Source organism: Cornus florida, unplaced genomic scaffold (genome assembly GCF_030987335.1).
Source record: "Cornus florida cultivar Cherokee Brave unplaced genomic scaffold, ASM3098733v1 CherokeeBrave_3.0.0_Hap2_Chr08, whole genome shotgun sequence".
Taxonomy (NCBI): domain Eukaryota; kingdom Viridiplantae; phylum Streptophyta; class Magnoliopsida; order Cornales; family Cornaceae; genus Cornus; species Cornus florida.
Genome location: NW_026775578.1, coordinates 1,024,904 through 1,039,986, shown reverse-complemented (window position 1 = coordinate 1,039,986; position 15,083 = coordinate 1,024,904). Strand labels below are relative to the sequence as shown.

At 35.4% G+C, this 15,083-nt stretch overlaps 1 protein-coding gene across 1 annotated transcript; it reads left to right on the top strand.

Moving 5' to 3' along the window:
• The first annotated feature begins 1,054 nt into the window (after positions 1 to 1,054).
• LOC132268781 (BRCT domain-containing protein At4g02110) lies at positions 1,055 to 9,183 on the top strand. Its single transcript, XM_059769617.1, has 10 exons — positions 1,055 to 1,404; positions 1,543 to 1,632; positions 1,718 to 1,822; positions 2,582 to 2,683; positions 2,832 to 2,916; positions 4,501 to 4,570; positions 4,724 to 4,768; positions 5,324 to 7,693; positions 7,918 to 8,134; positions 8,365 to 9,183. Exons 1-10 carry the CDS (start codon positions 1,300 to 1,302, stop codon positions 8,926 to 8,928), a joined length of 3,753 nt encoding a protein of 1,250 aa, XP_059625600.1. The 5' UTR covers positions 1,055 to 1,299; the 3' UTR covers positions 8,929 to 9,183.
• The last annotated feature ends 5,900 nt before the right edge of the window (positions 9,184 to 15,083 follow it).

Sequence of the window (15,083 nt, the reverse complement as noted above, 5' to 3'; positions counted from 1 at the left end):
TCTTAAAGAAGAAGAAGTTTAAAGACTTTTTGTGAATTTTTAATAAATTATAAAGAAATATTTAGAAAATTAATTATCCTAAATGTTAACATACAATAAGTTAAGATTTAACAAAAAAAAGTTGAAAAGAAAAAAAGTAATCATAGTTTAAATACTATATATAATGTATTTAAAACTAAAAATATATATGAAAATAATATCAGAATTCGCGTTCGGATTGGCTCGGGTTACTAGTACTTCAACCCAAGTCCAACTCTAATTAAATTCAAGTTGATAATTTTTAACCCAAGCCCAACCCTAATTGTAAAAATGATTGCCCAAATCTGTAAAAAATCGTGTTGGGTTTGGATTACCCAACCCAAATTACACTTCTACTTTTGAGTCTAGAAGATAAGAACAGAACTTGTCTAAGGTTCAAGAAGTTATATGCATTCAAAAGACTCGAACCTGGGACTTGTAGCTTCATAAAGCCCAAAGTCCAAAAGGTTTTTCTTGGCCCAACCACCATTTCACCTACATTAGAATGATACCATTATTATTTGATTGAAGAATGTCATTTTTCTTAATTTCCTTTTATTGCTTACCTTGGAGCCAACACGACTTGGTCCATAACACTTATTAAGAAGTGTACCTGGAAGGAGAAGCAAACATTACTACTGTGAAGAGTGGCTTCCTATTTAATTTTTTTTTAATAATAAAATAATATATTATATTTTACTCGATGGACACACTAATAACATGTCGCAGTTGACACACGCAATATCTCTTCCCTTTTTATTCTAGGAATGAAAGTGCTATAAAAAAAAATAAAATAAAAAGAACACCTACGATGTGGCTGTTTTGGTTTAGCCTTAGAATACGGCGCCGTATAATGGTTATGACAATGCCTAACGACGTCGTAGGAAAATGTGCTCTGTTCACACGGTTCCCGTAGCCCCATAATGAAGCGGAGCACACACGTGGATCTTGCAATGTCACGTGTCTCGTCCGCGTGTGAGACAAATTTTGTAGTCCCGCCACTGTATTGAAATCAAAAACCCCAAACCAAATAAGAATCCCTCCTTTTAATTCAACCCACCCATTATCTTATACAGTAGCACTATTTCCTCCTTCCTCCACAAGTTTTAGACTGACTACGGAGACTTCTTTCCAACTGCTTCTCATTAATTGATACACAAAGAAGATACACTACTCACTAGCGTGTGTATATATATATTTCTATATACCCAATTCTCGTGTTCCTCTCTCCTCAAAGATTTACCTGATTTTGAATCTACAGAGTCGAGTCGGTTCGCTTCAATGTTGGAAACCAGACCAGATTCATCACCATTTGACCACCCTTCTCAAACTTTCGCTGGTGTACGTTTTGTCCTCCTCGGATTCGATCCAATCGATGACAACAAGGTTTTTCTCTTCCAATTTAATTTCTTTCTTCCATTTGTATTTAATTATTATTTTCTTCTATTGCTCGAGGTTATTAAATATGTTGGCTTGGATGGGTTGAAATTTACTTATCTATTCATCTATTATTGTACACTATAGGTTCGTTTTAAACTTGTTAATGGTGGCGGGATTGATGTTGGTCAGTATAATCCGAATTGCACACACGTTATTGTTGACAAGCTCGTTTATGTAAGTACTACTAGTATTTCTTGAATTTTGTTTTTCATTTTAATTTCATAGTATTATCACTTAATTCGCTATTTTTCTGGTGCAGGATGATCCTATATGTGTCGCGGCTCGAAGAGATGAAAAGACACTAGTCACAGCCTTATGGGTTGATCATAGTTTTGATATTGGAATGCCTGTTGATCCCACAGCTGTAAGTTTCTCATACAATTTCCTCTCTCTATATATTTTTAAAATGTTAAATTTTATTTTATTCATCTTGGTTAGTTATTTTGACGATGGACCAACATTAAGCGCCTAACACACTACGGAATTAACTTTTAAATTATAAACTCCTAAAATCAATGATAGAACTGCCCCTTTCTGGCAGGCTTGAAATGCTCACACAAAGTGTGTATTAGTTCTAACAAAATTTCTTATATCTGTTTATGCATTTATTTAATCTAGACTACATCCCAATTTTATGTGTGAGTTTGAACATCAGCAGAAGTTTTGTCTGATCAGATAGCCTATCATGGTATGTCAATTTGTCATGTCACATTTTACCTTTTGATTTCTTGTTCTAGCACTACACGATCAATTTATATTACCAGAGTTTTATGTTGCTTTGGTCCTTGTATTGTAACACAGATACAAAATTTAAAAGCCTTCTAGAAAGGGCAGTTCTATCATTGCTTTTAGGAGTTTATATTGGTTTAAATGAAATTAAACCAATCTTATAAACATTTAATTTTCATGTGATGTTGGCATACATTGTATACGAGTTACTAGTTTAGTCTCTATGTCTCTGTCAGAGCTACTTTAAATTCCACTCCCCCCGGTGCCTGGTGGGTTACCTGCATGTAAGTCCCGCATTTTTTAGGTGGTTAAAAGGGGGATTTTTGCAAATTTTAGCTTTCCTAACAATATTGATATATACATATATATTTTGTGTTTATCTACTCTTTTACAGATTTTGTACCAACCTGTAAGAGATTTGAATGGAATTCCCGGTGCAAAATCTCTAATAGTTTGCTTGACTGGATACCAACGGCAATGTCGAGACGACATTATGGTTTGTGACTGAATTTTTGAGATTTCATTATTTTTTATGATTAAAAGTCTCATATAATAGTTGCTTTTGTGATTGCCAACGGCGATTTTAGAAAATGAGGTATCAAACTGCCATGCCATCTTACTATCTTTTGTGCTTTTCTGGTCAGACAATGGTTGGCCTGATGGGTGCACACTTCTCCAAGCCCTTGGTAGCAAACACAGTTACTCACCTTATATGCTACAAATTTGAGGGTGCGTTGTTTTTCCCATTCTCATGGATTACTGATAACTTATTAGGACTAAAATGGAATATCTTTACATTTTTCATTTTTATTAATACATGTTATGTTATTCCATAAGTCAATGATCATCTAATAAGAAAAGATCAGCACATTTGGCAGTATCTTTTCAAAGTACTGTCCTTAGATTTGGATATATAGCTCATGCTTGGCAGCTTGAGCTTTTACCATTCCACCAACCCCCTTCTTAATTTTTCTTTATTTTATTCCTTTTTAGAAACTGTCAGACAACTTTTGAGGACTGAGGTTATACTAATGGATCATCAGGTAAACCAGTAGGACAAAAATATGAACAAACAGTTGGAAAAAACTATAGATATCACAATTCCCGCCCCCCCGGGGGGGGGGGGGGGGTGGGGAAAGGGGGAAGATCAGATTTTTTGAATGCTGCACAGTTGTCTATCATTTCAGTTCAATGCTGCTTTATTGCACATTTACCTTCAAAAGTCAGTGGTACTCCAAGTACCCTGCCGTATCTAGTGTTTAGTGATCGAGTATGTTGTACATAAAATTGGGTTGTACTTTGCTCTTATCTTCTTGTATTGCATTACAAAAATGGATGCTGCATTGTGGATATTCTTGTTTGATTTTAGCAAGGTTGGTATTCTTTTTGCTGGATTAGTTTTCTTGTGCATTTATTCTGCAAGACGAACAATTTACGGCTTTCTACTGCAAAATTTGTTCTGCAAGATGAACAATTTAGCCAGTAATTTCCAACAATTTTTGTGTTATCAGAAGATGTAGGCTTTAAACTAAGAAAATAGGCTTGGTAACCATCTTTCAGAATTGATTTTTCCAATAAGGCTATTAATATCTCTGCTCAAGCCTTAAGGGTAATTTACACGTTGCACATTTGTATATGTGCATGTATAGTGTATATATGTGAACATGAATTTATATATGTCAATATTAGCATCTATAGGTTTGTATAATTTATGGATGTTTATGTACATGTAGGGCATATATAGACACATTTATGTGTATAAGCATGTATATAGGCATGTGCACACATATATTGACATATGTACTTGTATTAGCATGTCTATAAGTGAATATGTGTGTACAGAAGTTTATATGAGTATTGATAAATATACAGGCACATATAGCTCAGTGGGTACATAGGTGTAGGTTAGAATAGACATAGCAATATGTGAATATTTAGATGTACACATGAATATATGTTCATATGTATGTGTGCGTATGTGTTTGTCTGCATGCATGCTTGTATATAGAGATATGCATAAAACATGGTCATAGATGTATTAGTGGGATGTGACTATGAGGGAGGTTGGCTGACAGGCCTGATCAAATAACCCAAAGTGGAAGTGAAGAAAAAGCAACTATCTTTGTTTTTTATTTATTTATATTAAATAGACAAATACCTAAAGTGTTGCAAAATGGTATAATATTAATTTAATTGCTTGTAATATTTCGTGAAGTTTCTCTGACATATAAACGCTTTTCAATCACTTGTATGACATGTCTAGTGAGTGCTTGAATTATATCATATTCTAACTAGAGGTTGCCATTTTAATAGGGGAGAAGTATGAGCTTGCCAAGAAAATAAAAAGGATAAAGCTTGTTAATCATCGGTGGCTGGAAGACTGGTACGTCTAGGATAGTATTCCTTACTTTTTTAGTAGTTGAGCATATTCGTCTAATTTGAATGACTTTTAGATTATGTGAATAACATATGGCTGGTTGTCCTTCTCTTATTTGGAATTTCACTTACATTAACCTTCTTTTATTTTTTATTACAGTTTAAATGCTTGGGAAATTGTTCCAGAAGATAGTTATGATAAGAGGTGAGATACGAGCTAATATGCTTAGTGTTGTAATGTAGGTAAGGTTTGCACTGTTACACGTATGTATGTACATTGCTATATATTTTGCATAAGGTTGCTGCTTGATTTAGGTGTTCATACTAGGTTAGAGGGTTTCAGATATATGTCTCTCCCTATACATTCACAGATTTAAGCACTTCAAAAGATGGTCTAATAAACATTCATTGGCATATAACAATTTTGCTTTAATATTCTTCTGTTTTCAGGATTTTATGGAACTTATCTTCTTTACAGTCAATATGCCGGTTTAGTTATGGTCCTTATGGAGTTTTGTAACTATAAATGTAATCTTGTTATTCTTGTTTTATTACGTTTTGTAGATAATAATTGACCAATCTTGTTATTCTTGTTTTATTACGATTGTTAGATAATAATTGACCACTTTTTTCTCCAACACTTGGCGCTAGAGTACATAGCATAAAATATGCATGTCTCGTGTTCTTTTTTTATTTTTTGTTTTAAAACTAAACTCTTTCTCCCTCCCCCCTCTCTTTCTGTTTCTCTCCCCCTCGTTAGTGGCTACGAGTTAGAGATGATGGAGGCTGAAGCTAAAGATTCTGAAGAAGAAGCAGAAGACAGTCAAGACATCGCAAAAAAGCTACGTAGAGAGAATCAAATCAATGCAAGCCCTCCTAATTTGCAAATTGGAATGTCAAGAGCGAATCAATCTCCCGTATTAAAAGGGGAGGGTTCAAGGAACCTGCTAAATACAAGTGCATCTAAAAGCTTGTCAAATGTTGACAATACTAATGACATGGTATTAGCCACTGGAAAGACGATCACATCTGATCAAGCTGCTGCTTTGAATGAACCACATGACAGAACTCCAGTTTCTGCCAAGGCTGGATTCGACTTGCCTTGTACTTCTGGAAGTGCCAAGAAGTCTCCTCCTTCTGATGTAGCGAAGTTAAGTGCTATTAGTTACTCAAGGAAAACTATAAGGAGTACCACACTTCCCATGTACTCGGGAGAAATGGAAAGCAATTTAAGTAGCTTACCAAAAATAAATATGGAAAAATCCAATGTCATGGATGGTTTTGACCTCTCTTCCTCCAAAGCAGAACAAGATAAGGATGGAAGTGGAACTGATTTTCGTCGTGTCAGAACCACTCTGAAGGGAACTGGCCTAACCTACGAAGAGGGAAAAATTGGCACTTTGCCTGAAAAGAGGAAGCTGGATGTTTCTTGTGTTACCTCCAAATTACAGAAGACGAGGCACAGTCCAGAAGCATTCATATCTAAAGGTCTACACGTGAGCGATGGAGCTGAAGTGTCGGAACCTGCATCTTTGTTAGATGGCCCATTTGAGGTAAGTAATCATCTTTCTCCTGGCAGTAATGCCCATTATATGGACGGAACTGCTGCTCCGAGTTTTTCGAATTCTTCTGTCAACTTGTCAACACCAAAGACCTCGAGTTATACCAGGAGCTCATTGCCTCACGATATGCCGATTTCTAAAATTGACATCTCAGAGATTAGGCAAGGTAGCAATGTGGTGGAGGCATCTCGAGTGTCCTTTGCCGGATTAAAAAGGACCAGCTTGGCTGGCAAGCCTGAGACCACAGATGTTACGAGTAAGGTAGAACATGCTATGAATGAAGTTTGGGGGCCACAGAATGAACTGCAAGATATTGAGGTCCCATCTGCCAGAACCAAAAGCTTAGAGATTGAGAAATCCAATAGTCCTGCTAACTTGGACTTGCGCAAAGGAGTAAATTCTGACTCACTTTCAAAACCACTTAGGAGAAAGACGGTTGCCAAGAAGAATTTGGGTTCTAGACCAAAGTTAGGTACAGGTAATTCTACAAATGAGAAAGGTCCTATTTACTTAAATCAAACTGCCTCCCAAATGGATGCTGTAACCTGTTCGAGTGGAGGGGAAAAGACTGCAGGTCGTAAGGAGTTTGTTAATTCTGAGAAGGTTGAGACGGTCACTCCAAATGTTACCGTGGGTACAGCAACAGGGACTGGGACAAATAATGTCTCAAAACCTGACAATGAGGCTAATACCATATCCATGGATGATGAAACTGAAGCTCCAGAGGAGAAAGATGATCATCAGTTAGAGGCTTCAGTTAATGAAGAGAAGTCTGGAAAGGTTGAACCAGCACATATGGTAGATATAGTGATGGGAGAGAAATCAGGTGAGGATCTTGTAACAAATCAAACCAAACGTAAAGTTTTGGGTTTGCATGATTGTGCAATGACTTCAGATGAAAATGAAAGTGGAACTGGATTTGAAAAGGCAGTTTGTGCGCAGAGGATCAAGCTGGGTGAATCAACCCGTAAGGACAGTGCTGTAAAAGGGAAAATAATTAAAGGGAAAAAACATCCATCAAGTAAAACAAAGAAAAAGTCTCTTCCTACTGCAACAGAGATAAGGTCATCAAATGAAAGAATCAATAGGGATAACGCCAATAATGAAAAAAGTAAGGAGAAGATTGAAATTAAAAAAGAGAAAATTATTCCATATCCAGCAAGGAAAACCAAGAAAAGTCTACCTGTTTTCAGGTCAGATAACTCTGTGGAGGTGGAGAAGGAGAAGGAGAAGGAGAATAGGCCTATTGATATTGGAGGTCAAAATGTCAGTCATGGGGAACAGCAGGATGGGAAATTAGCTTCAAAATCTAATAGGACACCTATGAAGATTGATCTGAAGTCTGGTCAGACTTGTCGAGAAAGAGTTCCAAAAGTGAAAGTTGAACCAGTGTGGTTCATACTAAGTGGGCACAGGCTACAAAGAAAGGAGTTCCAGCAGGTTATTAGGCGTTTGAAAGGAAGGGTTTGCAGAGATTCTCATCAATGGTCGTATCAGGCAACACACTTCATTGTACCAGATCCAATAAAGAGAACAGAAAAGTTCTTTGCTGCTGCGGCATCCGGAAGGTACAGCCTCATCAACACTAGTACTATCAGAACTTTGAATTTATGGCCTATCACCTGATATATAGATGGTAACATCTAACATTAATATTTAAAAGGGTGCGCTCTCTTTCTGAGGTTGGACACTCCAGCAATGATGATAGTGCTCCTTGTGAGGAGATTGGAGTCGTCCTAATTGAGAATCCTTGACTTTTTAATTATTTAATTAATTTTGCCTCAAAATGCAGGTGGATTCTGAAGACTGATTATTTAACTGCTAGCAGTCAAGCAGGAAGATTCTTGGTGGAGGAGCCCTATGAATGGCACCAGAACAGCCTAAGTGAGGACGGATCAATTAACTTAGAGGCCCCAAGGAAGTGGCGTCTATTGAGGGAGAAAACAGGTCATGGTGCCTTCCACGGAATGCGTATTATCATATATGGAGAATGCATTGCTCCTCCTCTGGTACGTTTTACAGTTTCCTGCATTATAAATTTGTAATTTTTATGCTAGTGCAGTCACATCTCTTAGGATTGACTAGATATCTTCCATAAACTATCTTCTTACTGGCTTGTCTTGTTTTTTTAACAAAAGAAGGAATAGTAATCTTATTATAGTTGTTTGTCTTGTCTGCATATTCTTTGTACTCTTTGTTGCTTTGGGACCTGTTTCTAACTTTTCTCATCATATCTCAGGATACTCTAAAACGTGTAGTGAAGGCTGGAGATGGGGCCATATTAGCAACTTCTCCCCCTTACACCCGGTACCTCAAATCTGGGGTTGACTTTGCCATTGTAAGTCCGGGCATGCCGCGTGTTGATATGTGGGTACAAGAGTTCTTACAACATGAGATACCATGTGTCGTGGCTGATTACTTGGTGGAGTATGTGTGCAAGCCTGGGTATTCGCTTGAGAGACATGTGCAATACAACACTCACACTTGGGCAGAGAGGTCATTTGCTAATATGCTAAGCCGGTCAGAAGAGATTGTTGAGGAGCAGACACCACCCGAAGATGATGGTATTAATGATGTACCGTGTCAAGTCTGCGGGTCTCGTGACAGAGGAGAAGTAATGCTGATTTGTGGTGATGAAAGTGGTGGTGTTGGGTGTGGTGTTGGTATGCATATTGATTGTTGCGATCCTCCACTTGAAGAGGTTCCGGAGGAAGAGTGGTTCTGCCCAAAGTGTAGCAATAACAGAAAGAGTGTGAATGTTTGTGCTGGCAAGAGTATCAAGAAGAAGACAAGGAGAAAGTGAATTTGGTCTGTTGTAATCCTTTTTGGGTTTTGTAGAAGGTACGGTGTCATCTCAAATTTGTACATTCAGTTGTGTAGACATAAACATTAGAAGAGTTGCATGAACCTCCTAAGAGTTAACAACAGGAACCTCTTTGTGGTGGAGCAAGTGATTTTGCTGTGTTGGTATTTTTGGTATTCTGTGTTTGTACGTTAAGTTGTAACATATATCATTGAAGTTCATTACAAGAATAGGTGCTGCACCTATATATTGCAATGGTCTCCTGTGGGATGGATGGTTTTTGGTATTTAGTTATATGGTGCTCTTTGTTATGTGAAATGAACTTAATAGCAAACCCTTTGGAGTGGGAACAAATAACATCTAAAGTCTTAAAGTCTCATAAAATCTGTATCATTTCTGATTCAGACTTACTTCAGCTGTCCTTATATTGATGCATTATTTTCTTAAGCATGTGTTTTTATTTAGTTCTGAATTCCAATTCATTTGACAGAAATCAGGTAGGTCGTACATACAGAAGGCTTGGCCCGTGTGGTTTTGGTATTTTTGTGAGGCTCAGCCGCCTAACTAATGACGCCATGAGCATTGAGTTGGTGAGTCTATGGAGTCCACTTTTCTTAATTAAACAGTTGTGATTGTTAAATACCATCTATTAATTTCTCTTAATTCCACTCCAAACCACTTTCAATTGTTTTTCTCATTCTAAATTCTCATCTAACATTACTCGGTTCATTTCCAACCCACCTAAACTCGATTATTTACAAGTACAACCCTAGGTAAATATTTGTACTTACATCTCAAATCCATATACCAGAAAACATCTAAAATAATGATTTGAATCGCATTTTGTTTAAGCTTAAAACACTGGGCCTCTCTGTGGGCTTTTCTTTTCAAGATTAAACTTTCGACTTTTGTCTCTATTTTTGTTTGGGCTATAAGCCTTCGTTTTTGGGCGTCTTTTGCCATTTGCTATTGGGCCTCTTTTGTTGGGATATTTGTAAAGTTTTTTTCCTCTTTAATTTAGTTTTCTTACTTACCGGGACAAAAAAAAAAAATCTTAAATAAGCTCATTTACAATGTTAGGCTAACATTTGGACAAAGAGCACAAGTTCATGTATAAAAACAATTTACTACTTTATACGAATAATATTATAAGTTCTATCCAATTCTAAAAGTATCCTACATTACATTGAGGAAATCAACCATTCGACTTTATATATTTATTATTATTGGGGTTGAAATACCATGATTATTATTATTTATTTATATATTATTATTGTTAAGATTGTTCATTGGTATACTAATAAGGTCATTTGAGTCATTTTTTCTCACTTAGTGTAATTTGGACATTTATAAAACATATTCAATTGACTAATTTAACCCGACGTCAGGAGTTACTAGAAAATTTTGAACAAATCTCAAAGGATGCCTAAGGTTATTTTGATAATAGTTTGATATTTGGATAAAAAAAAAATAGGGGTATTTCACCTTTATTATTATTTTGTCTTCTTAAAATTATATTTTATTTTTTAAGATACGAAAAATTAGAATAGCAATTATTTTACATTATTGGTTGGACGAAAAAATGCTCTATTTTCTGAGGCATCGGTTTTGAGTAGAAGAGCTCTTTCTAATATGATGAGAGAGAGAGAGAGAGAGAGAGAGAGAGAGAGAGCGCACATGATTCCCATCACATGCAGTGACTGACATCATCATATCTGGCCACGACTCCACTTTTCAATGTTCTCAAAATTCAAACATCACGTGTTTATTTTTCCAAACCCCAACATCTCATTTTAATAATTTTAGAGCTCTGTTTCTTGGGCCTAATTTGGCCCAAGTTGGTGGGGGCCACTACCACCCTGCGACAATCGATTCGGCCCAAATTAAGCCCAGTATATTTCAATTATTATATATTTTTATTTTATCCTCCAGGCCAATTGCTTTATTTTCATGGATAAACTGTAGTTCACGCAAAGGGTTCATCTTCGTCGCACACACTCCATTGGAGGCTTATTAGATTTAGGGCTTAAAAGGAGTGCGGAGACTTGAGAAAGATGCTCTCAAAAGCATGCTTCCACTTTTCTTTCACCATAAGAAAATACTATAAAATAACGACTAACTATATATATATATATATATATATAATTACATGTACTTATATAATATACATTAATTAAGGTAGTGTGAACATGTATTGAAAATTATATACATATTATCAGAATAACAATTGAGAAATAGTTAATGATACAACTGACTTCTGCTTAAACTTTATCTGCATCGAGAGTTTAAAAATCACAAAACCAGAGACTGACATCTGTGAGGGGCATGTTTTCCACTTTTCTCCCACCAACGCTCTACACATTTCCAGTTGGAGTGAACATGTACATCTGTATCTATTTTTGTCCACTTTCTGACTTTACATATATACATGTAAATTTATTTATATAAAAGTGTGTGTATAATATATATCTATATATATATATATATAGACCATTTTTATCCGCAATTGCATCTATCCATCTATCTGTAAGTATGGGGTCATGGGGAAGCTAGCTATCATCAGTTATGTCAAGCAGCTGATCCATGCCCTTGCCAGCTAGTGACATGACCTGTAGTATAAAATAAAGAATATTATAAATATTGAATCTTAATTTGTTGTATCTGTATAGTGCTTGTACAAATTGAGTCGTGTAAAATTTATATATAATGTATATATACAGTACTCAGTTATGAACAGGGTTCAGTAGCACTAATTAATTGTTTTCTTTTCTTTTGACTTCTTCAAAGTGTAATTAATTACCTAGCTGTCACAATTCCTGAATTTTCTTTTTTGGGCAGCACGTGACTGAATTGATCATCGAGCTCCCTACACAATGGTAATGAGAGTGGCCTGTCATTATTATGAGAACATCGCGTGAGGTCAACTAGGGTTTGGGGATTAAACCAGGCAAAAACAAGAAAAAAACAGAGAGAAGTTGGATTTTTATTGATTTGTTTACTTCAGTGTTTATGTGGTATCCGAAATCTTTGGTATCTCAATTTTGAAATGTTTGAATTGTGGGATCACTTCCATTTCTGGTAAAAAAACTCCCTATTTTATTTTAATTGTTCTGTTTTGAGAATTGTGACTCACAGCACGATTTTTAAAATAGAACAATTAAAGTAGAGCAGAGAAAGTAATGATTACGTTGTATCATTGACATCTCATTGACATCGTTAAAATACTCAATACATTTGACTCTAAATTTATTTGGATAATCTCCCTCATGAGATGCAATATCTTCTACACGACACTAATTAGAAATTCTCAATTATGTTGAGACAATTAAAGTCCTCAACGCATATTGACTAAATTTATTTGGACAATTTTGTGTTGTTTTTTTTTTTTTTTTTTTAATCATTTTATCACATTTAATTTTAGACAATTATAGAACCATGTGAAGATGGTTATCTTCAAATTTACCGGACAAAAATGAGGTACGGAAGAATCATTAGTTTAAAGCTATGAAGTACGGATACGGGACACGGGTATGACACGACACGGATACGGCGACACGGCAAATTTCAAAAAAATAAAACACGGACACGGCGGGGATACGCTTATAAAATTATATATATATATTCAAAATATAATTACTATAATCTTGTACAGATAAATAAAACAAAAATAAATTAAAAATAAAGTTGATCCAAATTCCAAACGAAGATGTGCAAAAGAGACATAGTTATAATGAACTAAATATGTATATGAATAAACATATATATTTTCAGTCTTTCACAAAGTTTTGTTCATGTAACTTATATATATATATATATATATATATATATATATATCTATCTTGTTCATGAAGAGAGATAATTGAAGAAGAGGAGAGATTGAGAGAGGAGTGAGAGAAAATAAATTTTGTCTCACAGAAGTGTCGGACCGTGTGTCCGAGCCTCGGACACGTGTGTCCAATAAAAAATAATATTTGGACACTTTACAGAAGTGTCGAACACGTGTTCGAGCCTCGGACAAGGGTGTCGGTGTCCAAAAAGTGTCCGACACTGGTACGGGACCTTTGGGAGGAGTGTTCGTGCTTTATTAATTTAAAATGAGAAAAATTTATCGCAACTACCGTTCGGGGGAAAAAAGTGGATGCAAATGAAGTGGAGGAAAAATAAAAGTGGGAAAGGAGGCTAATAATATCTCATTTAAGAAATTCTTACTGAGAGAGAATTAAGAACCTGTTTTTTTTTTTTAATATTTGCTACCAATTCATTAAAAGAGAGTTGCTACTCTTACGAGGTAAAAGTGGAAGAAATTAATGGAAGGAAAAGTGGAGGTAGAAGGTCTTTTTGGTTTGATAAAAGAAAAGAATACAGAAAAGAGAAAGGGGAAGGGAAAGCTTCTCATAATCACCCCACATTATTGTATTTCATTGCATGCGCAATGAGATTTTTTTTTTTTAAAAAAAAAGGTCCAGAAAGCATAAATACTTTACTAGAGGTGAGAACGACAGTATTGAATACTTGTTGGTTACGGTGAATATGCTTATTTCTAGTATTAGATAAGACTAAAAGCTAAAATATGGCAATCATACATTTTGAATACTTTTAGAATATTAATTTTGTCATTTTTAAAAAAATGAAATTGAATATATTTTAAATTATATTATGAGTTAATTAGACATATAGTATAAAATTTAAGAAGATAAAAATAACGAACATCTATTTTTAATGACTTCACACTCCTAAAATTTCTTAATAACTATATACAAGTTAGAACGACACTCAATAAAATTAACAATGACCTACTTAATCGTTACATGTGATCTTTGACTGTTTGACACGTAGTGATTTTTTTTGTTTTTCCCGCACTCACAAATTTCGTGTTCAAAAATCTAGGAACAAAAATAAATGTAACAAAAAATAATTTTTTTAATAATCAGGAAAAATGGGTACAATCCTCTTTAGGGAATTTATTACAATCAAAATCTCCCTCTGATTAGGGATGTCAATTTTTACCGCCCTGCTGGAGCCCCGCCCAATCCCACCTCGTTAATAACGGATATGGGAACACTTTTTATACTGTTGAGACGGGCATGGATACAAATTTTGTACTCGTCGAGGGTCACGGGGCGGGTAAGGGTTCAGTATACATATCCTAGGGGCCCGCCCCGCCCCGCCCCACTAAGCATATAACTATATTATATATATATATATATATATATATATATATATATATAATATTAATAACTTATTTTAGTAGCTTACCCAGTTACCCATCTCTAACAATCCTAATTTGGGATGTAAACTTGGTATTAAATTTGCTTTTGTTTTGGTTATGGTGGAAGTTGGAGCTTAGAATTTCTTATGATTTGGTTGTATTAAACTTTTATTTTTGTTTATAATGTTCTCTTAATTATGTTATGTGCATGTTATTTTTTTATTTTTGTTGGGATACATAATTTCATTTATATTGTGCCATTTTCAGGCTTTCCACATTTAAATAGCAAGAGCTTAAGTTCCAAAAAGTGAGAGAAAAAAAATTTGTTAGCGGGGCGGGCACGGGGGCACAGTATTTCCCAACAGGGCGAGGCTGAACATGAAAATTCAACCCGTCGCGGGTCTCGGAGCGGGCATGGACTTGACAAAAATTAAAAGAGGCGGGGCGGGATTTAGGGAAACCCGCTCTAAACCCTCCCCCCCGGTTGCCATCTCTACCTCTGATTAAACTTCTTTAGTAAATCGATACAAGGGCTTAGGTGTGACACACTTGCTGTTCTTCTTTTTCAAAAATTTCGGAATTTCTGTTGACTTAAGCTTCGGTCTCTCTGTGTATCTTAAATGTGTAGGGTGGCCTTGTATTTATAAGCCAAAGAGAGTGGATCGTTTTATTTGAAAACTCTCCAATGATTCTGCAATTTGTCCATAAATAAAAGATTTGTTCCATTTTATATAGAAATTAATTCAAATTCAAATTTGAATTAAACTGCATTTTTCTTTAAAGGTCTAAACCTTTAGGATTTTGACACATATTCATTGATGGACCTGCATTTACAAAATTTAATTGATCAAGAATATTTGACTTCTTGACCGATTAGACGGCTATGAGGCCATCACAAAATTTAAATGTATGCATACCCTTTGAATTCTTAATTGACCTATATGAA

What these genes read in the sequence shown, in the direction of transcription:
- LOC132268781 (XM_059769617.1), top strand. Translation starts at nt 1,300, where the DNA reads ATGTTGGAAACCAGACCAGATTCATCACCATTTGACCACCCTTCTCAA. An exon ending in GAAGATAGTTATGATAAGAG is followed by an intron (nt 4,769 to 5,323) that starts GTGAGATACGAG and finishes CCCCCTCGTTAG; the next exon opens with TGGCTACGAGTTAGAGATGA. An exon ending in AATGCATTGCTCCTCCTCTG is followed by an intron (nt 8,135 to 8,364) that starts GTACGTTTTACA and finishes ATCATATCTCAG; the next exon opens with GATACTCTAAAACGTGTAGT.